Source organism: Maylandia zebra, linkage group LG16 (genome assembly GCF_041146795.1).
Source record: "Maylandia zebra isolate NMK-2024a linkage group LG16, Mzebra_GT3a, whole genome shotgun sequence".
NCBI classification, from domain to species: Eukaryota; Metazoa; Chordata; class Actinopteri; order Cichliformes; family Cichlidae; genus Maylandia; species Maylandia zebra.
This window is the reverse complement of record NC_135182.1, coordinates 21,836,785-21,843,561: the sequence shown is the minus strand read 5'-3', so window position 1 is coordinate 21,843,561 and position 6,777 is coordinate 21,836,785. Positions and strand designations below refer to the sequence as shown.

At 38.3% G+C, this 6,777-nt stretch overlaps 1 protein-coding gene across 3 annotated transcripts; it reads left to right on the top strand.

The window, feature by feature from the left end:
* Positions 1-1,907: 1,907 nt before the first annotated feature.
* Positions 1,908-6,777, top strand: tank (TRAF family member-associated NFKB activator). 3 transcript variants are annotated; one of them, XM_004557643.5, is made up of 8 exons: positions 1,908-2,094; positions 3,046-3,187; positions 3,447-3,555; positions 3,763-3,833; positions 4,499-4,557; positions 4,649-4,767; positions 5,288-5,670; positions 6,349-6,777. In XM_004557643.5, exons 2-8 carry the CDS (start codon positions 3,089-3,091, stop codon positions 6,514-6,516), a joined length of 1,008 nt encoding a protein of 335 aa, XP_004557700.1. In that variant the 5' UTR covers positions 1,908-2,094; positions 3,046-3,088; the 3' UTR covers positions 6,517-6,777. The 3 variants fall into 3 exon arrangements, with proteins under 3 accessions (XP_004557700.1, XP_004557701.1, XP_076731151.1); XM_004557644.6 differs by having other exon boundaries at positions 3,034-3,187; XM_076875036.1 differs by lacking the exon at positions 1,908-2,094 and adding an exon at positions 2,104-2,271.

Genomic DNA, 6,777 nt, shown 5'->3' with positions numbered 1-6,777 from the left:
TTCAAGGTAACGTTATAGGTGTTCCTTCCAAACGATAACAATACAAAAACTCAAAGCATACAAATGGACCAGGCCAGATAGACAACACAATTAGCCTTATCTTTATATTAACTCATTAAAAATCAAAAAACAAACAGAAAAAAACAAGCAAACAAACAAAAAAAACTATCCGACTTCACTGGCACATGTATTTATCTTATTTATTCTCTCTCTTTCCCTGCTTCACCTTTCGTTTGACAGAGGAAGGCTGCGTGCCCGTGTCTGTGTGCGTCTTTGGGGAGAGTACCTGCGCATCACAGGCATATATAGTTTGTAGGCGACGAGTGCGTGACTTCTGAGAGCCCTGCTAACTAAATTGCTGTGTTTTGTTTTTTCATAGTATCGCTGCTTAAATGAATTGTTCACTGTGGGCCAATCAGAACAACGGGAAATGCCTTGGTGCTCCCGGGGACAGTTTACGGACTTGTATCCATTGGTATAGAAGAAAAACTGTACGTATACAGCTTCACTGGGTTACAAAATATACTGAACTTTCATCTCCCGAGAATTTTCACTTAATTACTTTATATTGTCAGAGCAAGAAATTAAGAGCGTCATCTCAGTAATTCACTCTCAGCTGCCATCTACTGGTTGTTCTTGTATTTGTTTGGCTTCACTTTCCTTTGGCCAGCCTGGGAGCGTTTTGTCAAGGCTAGAAGTAATGTAGGTCAGAACATTTACTCCAAAAACATGTCACTGCAGTCATATGCAGTTTACACAAAATAATAGGAAATGTTATAGGATGTACTTTTTTCAAACAGGAGGGACTTTAAGACAGCAGGAAGTACTATAAATAGTATAGCTACAGTCATATTTTGCTGAGAACCTACTTGAAAATATGTCATATATACATATTGAATTGAATTTGATAGTTTTAGTGACTGTTAAAATAGCAATGAGCTTGACTCCTGATTGAATAACTCTTATCCAAGGCTCAACAATGTGTTAATGATTTTGCTATAATTTTGCATCACATTACACAGTAATTTAATTAGAAAATAACCAGCATGCATTAATTTTGGGCCTGGTGAAGGATCAGAAGGTCTTTACATATCTCATAGCACATCCAGTTTATGTATTTTTTCACAAGCACTGCTGCTTGAACATTGTTTAAACCCAGGTAGTACTCCAGGACTATTATAATGTGCATTTTTGTTGCTGTTGTTGTTGCAATGCCTCATTTCCTTCTCAGTGTTATGCAGTACATTTTGAAACAGCCTGTAGTTTGAAGTGGTACACACATGCATTGCATGTTTTCAGGCCAGAATAACCAACTAAGCAGGCCGAGCAGGCAACTGCTCAGGATTCCCAGAGGTCAACCAAACCCTAAACCCACTGCTTCCCAGTTTACTGAATCAATTATGTACTCATTTATTAAAGGACTGGGGTCTCTAAATGTTTTATTTAATCCATATCCTGCTTACAGTGTCATTTGACACTGTAGCCTATAAAGAAAATGGAAGCTTACAATAGAGGCCCATCAGTATTCGTTGCAAGCAGTCCCTTCAGAACTTTGTTCTAGTTATAGACTTAAAAACAAAACAAAACAGGCTCAGTTCATTTGACAGAACCTGTTGAATATTCAGTAACATTCAGTTTATATATGTATGTATATATATATATATATGTATGTATATATATATATATATATATATATATATATATATATATATATATATATATATATATATATATATATATATATATATATATATATATGTGAAAAGCAAAATGAGCACAACTTAACTCGAGTTTGGGCACAGTTTTCACATGCACAACAGTCGGTTTGCAGACGCGTAGGCTGGAAGAACCCTCAACCAGCTAACCACCCAGCTCTCCCGTGAGCTCCGCGCTGATTGGCTAAAATCGAGTAAAGGCGGAAGTCTACAGTATGAGGGGATTCCCCGAGGGAAGTTCCCAACTCAACTAGGCTATGTAAAACATACATTGCCATATCCTCTCCAGCGCTTGGTAACTTTGCATCTCAAGATTAGGCGACGACGCTGCGGTAGTGTCAAAACAATAAATTCGACTTCAACAGTTACTCGAATGAAGGTAAGAGGACACTCGCACTGGCAGCGAGGTAAACTCATCTCAGGACTTCTCGCTCAGTCGCTTTATCCGACGCCGGCTGAAGCTACGGCTTGTCAGACACTTACACTTTAAAGAATACGGAACTGTTTAAAGAAGATTTTGAGCGACTCTTTTAAAATGACCCACGGCTGTGTCCCGGTAGGCTTCAACATTAGCGTTACTCTCCTTTTACTTACTGAGTCTGTGGCTACAGGCTACTACTTATCCAGGAGCTGTTGGAGTGTAGTATCGCTCACAGGTACTGCGTTACTATGGCATTTATTAGGAAGGCTGTTCCGTAATTGAGCGGCTCTTTATGAGACTGCTGTCAGGAGTTAAGATAATGATAGGCATCACTTTAGCTTTCTGACAGAAGTGCAGTCGTCCCAGAATTGCTTAATGCTGTCTGATGATCAGTACTAACAAGAAGGAGTGTCTGTTTCACCAGTGTTATACTCATATATTACACATGCACTGAGTAACTTTATTTGTCATTACTTTACAATACTTGATCTTCATCTTTAGCTCTTATAATTCCTTACAGAACTAGAACAAGGCTTTAATGGTTGAAATATGAAGGGAATTTTTAATTCTACCAGACCTGCCAACATTCATTGGTAATAAGCAAATATTTTGAAGATTGTTTACTCAGTTTTGGCATGGTTTTGTCATTTGGATCAGTAGCTCATTTAAAGCAGCCAAAACAATTTGGCAGCACGTTAAGGATTTCTTGACTTTTTCAAAAAATATTTTTAAAGTGCACGAAGACTAGTTGACAGTTGTTTGTAAAAATGTTATAAAAATGGCCGGGATGGGGATAAAAAAGGAAATCTTTTTAGTTTTATAACCGGTCTAATAGTGTTCACGGGGTCTTTTGAGAGTGTTTTTCCTTTTGTTGGCATGTTTTACAACATTTTGTAGTTTCACTCGTAGGGCTCATGTGTGCTGTGTCAGTGATGATTGTGGAGCACAAGGCATGGAAAGGAACATCGGAGACCAGCTCAATAAAGCATTTGAAGCTTATCGTCAGGTCTCCATTGAAAAGGACATTGCTAAAAAGGAGCTGCAGAAAGTGGTAATGATGAAGAGCAACTTTTTAAAAACTTTGTGCAGAATGGACCAAGAATTAACAATATACCACAACACATCCCAGAGCAAATTACATTGCTAGCTTTTCAAACAAATAATGTTTATTCTAATTATGTTATTAAATGGCATATATAGAATAGCATTATTATTAGTTAGGTTGCTTCCAGATATGAAACTACAACACAGTGCTTAGACCACAGTGAATATGCTGGTTCTAGACAAATAACAGTACCTCCATTTTACAGACTGAGTATTATGAGCAATATACTCGAGACCTTCAAAAGCAGATAGAAGATCAACAGCAACTGATTTCAGAACTTGAAGCAAAGTTGTCAGCAACAAGGCAACCATCAGGTTAGTGATGTGTTAGTTTGTTATTGACGTGTTAGTTTTACTGCTTTTTTTCCCCAGCTGGTGTACCGAGTAGGGATTTACTTTACACATTGCTTTCAATTCTGTGGATTGAGATGTAAACAAAGCGATGGACTATCAGACTATATTGAGAATTCATTTGAATTTCCTCTTTTATAAACTGGTCATTTTCATTGTTTTCATTTTCAGGAGAAATGAAATGCGAGCCATGTAGTCATCTTCTTGACGGGGCCAGCACTTATAGGAAATTACAGTACCCGGTATGTTTATAGTTATAACATGCTCTTTCTGCATTTAGGCTTTATGAAAACTACAATATTGTATTTCCAAAACAGCTTTCCCGTTAGGAAATCAGAAATGTGATCGCATACGGCTTCCTCTCGCATATGTAGAAGTTGATGGTACTTCTGCTTTACTATGTTGCATGTGTGTTAAGGTAAAGGGATGTTAAAAGAACACTTTGTGCTAGTACTCAGTGAATACAGTATTAACTGTAAAGCTTAAACTATTGCTTATTCAGATTTGTCACTCTAGTTGTGTGACAGTGTTTATGTGTCAAGTTTACATGTACTTTAAAGAAAGCTAAGTGATATTCTATAAACCCTATCAAAATGATGTTTTAGTAATTTTACATAGTTCTGATTATTTGTTTTCCTGTCGTTCAGGCATTCAGGCCTGCTTTGCTACTGTAATAGTATTTACTCTCTGTTGCTCTCCTCACTCAGTGTATCCACTTTTACTTCACCAGATGGTGCTAGAGGATAATATCGCTGCACAGTTCAGCAGCTTGAGTTTTACAGTTATTATTATTTTTCGCTGGGAAATATAAATGTGTGATGTTTAAATAAAGCTGCAGATGTATGAACAATATTCCCTTGTATAATTGCTGTAAATGATCACTATAAATTTAATGTGTCTTTTTCAGGAGATTATGGGCTCTGTTGCCGTTGCTCCTAATATGCCAATCAACAGCAGCGTTGACTAGTATGTGTCAATCTTTTTTTAAAGCCATGAACATTATGGTAAAAGAATGGTTTTTCTTTTGTTCCTTACTCCTGCTTTATCTGTTTGTCAGTCAGGAAATGCGGGAAGCATTTGAAGCCATTGAAGGGAAATTTCGACAGATCCGGTCTTTAACCAAAAGACAAAAAGATTACTTAAAAAGATTCCATGGAGGAAGTGATGCATCAAATGGTAATATTAATATTTACTGACTATTACCTTCTGTTTTTCAGTGTCTGAATCTGAAAGCAATTGTTTTCTCTAATTGGTCACATAAAAAGCGTGTTTAATTTAAATAGGCTTGTGTAGTTTATAACAGCTTACGAGTTTACTAGCTTTTTGTCTTGTTGTTTAATTGGATAGCGACACCATGACACGGACTGTACATGAATGCCTGATTGCCCTACGAACCTTAGCTGGCCACCTCTGAAAAAAGGTGGATAAACACATTTAATAATTCCACTGACAAAATGCTTAATGCCAGTTCTACATAATGCTACATAAAAAAAAAAAAAGTGGTTATATTAAACATATACCTCTAAGTACTGAAAGGCCAACTTGGGAATGGGAATGCAAAAACAAACTAGGCATTTTTTAAAATGTGTGTAACTTGTGAAATCGTTGCCAATTTCAAATGTCCTTGAACCACATCTATGTCCGCGAGTTGACTCGGAAATAAATAATAATCTTTATTTTTCTGCCTTCTCAACAGATCAGCGGTTCTCCATGCCCATCCAATGCACAGACCGTACCGCAGATTCAGAGGGACCATTTTCCTCAGCTCTAAGGACAGTGGATACCTCTCCCATGTCTACCTCTCTGGCATCCCGTGGCACCAGCCAGGAAGACAAGGACTTGGTAGAATCTCTCACCAAACTGAGCGTCAAATTCCCGCCCTCTGCGGACAGTGAATATGACTTCCTGAACAGTGCTCCGGATAGACAGATTGGTCTACCCATGGCTGTCCCGCGACCTCTCAGTAATGTCTCCTCCACACTGACAGAGAAGGAGTCCGTGCCTTTTGTCTACCCTAACTCCCCCTCCCACACAACATCATCTACACTCTCCCAGGAGAGCGTGCGGGGACCCCAGCAGGTGAGAATCACAGGAGAAGGTCTGAGAAAACTAGTAGCAAATTATCAGTTTCTGATTGGTCTTTACTAATGGAGGAGTGAAACAGTGTGAAGTCCAAAAATATCCCCTTGGCTAAACTTGAAACGTATTACTGTGTAATGTGTGCTGATTCTTTTTTTACTTAAGCATGGATGCTCTAGTTATATTTGGCATCTTTGCTGGAAAGTGTGAGCCAGATGGAAGCACATTACAGTGTCTGAATGTGATTTGAAACAAGTACGATGGTTAAGTGGGATTTTATTGCTGATGTGTCTAAATGCCTAATAGGGTAAAAAAAAGTGAATGACGTGCATTAACGGCTGCAAGTTGGTCCAGTTTTCATTATATGATTCAGTCGCTGGATTACACCAACACAGGCATTAATAATAGGTATGACTATTTGGATAGTTTGAACACAGTATTCATAAATAGTAAGTTAATTAAACACTTGAGAATAGCATTTTGCCTTTACTTTTCTGCCTAGTATTTGTTCTAACTATTGAGTTAACAGGGGACATGTGTTCTTTAAAGCAACAGATACCGCAATTTTGAGGCCAAGTGGTCCAGCCTACTTTAGTAGTAGGCTGCGTAGAGTGACTGTAAGGACAGTTTAGAGCATAAATAATACATTTGTTCCCTTTGATTCATCTTGCTCTGCAGTCTGTCTGGATACCGGATCTGTGTGATGCAGCTGCTGTGGGGACAGAGCTGGAGACACCTCAGAGCAGCACTCCTGAATGTGCTTTCTGCAATGCTGTGGTTCCTCCAGACCAAATGAACAGCCACCTCTACTTGCATTTCTCTCATAAGAATGAAGCAGACAAGTGACGGTAGAAGCAGAGACTGATGGGAAGAAGCCACAACTATTTCAAGACTTTACTGTTTTCATGGTGTAGCCGTGCCTGCCATGAAGTACAAGCGCTGTACTGGACTTCAAATGACACTGCAATAAGACTTGAATTCATTTATTTAATACTGAAGAATTAAATGGTACATTTCTTTGCCCATTATATTTTTCTAAAACCCCACTGAGATTTTACAGTGATGCGTATGGTATATGTGAGCAAATAAACACATTTAGACTCGTAA

What these genes read in the sequence shown, in the direction of transcription:
- tank (XM_004557643.5), top strand. Translation starts at nt 3,089, where the DNA reads ATGGAAAGGAACATCGGAGACCAGCTCAATAAAGCATTTGAAGCTTAT. An exon ending in AAAAGGAGCTGCAGAAAGTG is followed by an intron (nt 3,188 to 3,446) that starts GTAATGATGAAG and finishes TCCATTTTACAG; the next exon opens with ACTGAGTATTATGAGCAATA. An exon ending in ATCAACAGCAGCGTTGACTA is followed by an intron (nt 4,558 to 4,648) that starts GTATGTGTCAAT and finishes TCTGTTTGTCAG; the next exon opens with TCAGGAAATGCGGGAAGCAT.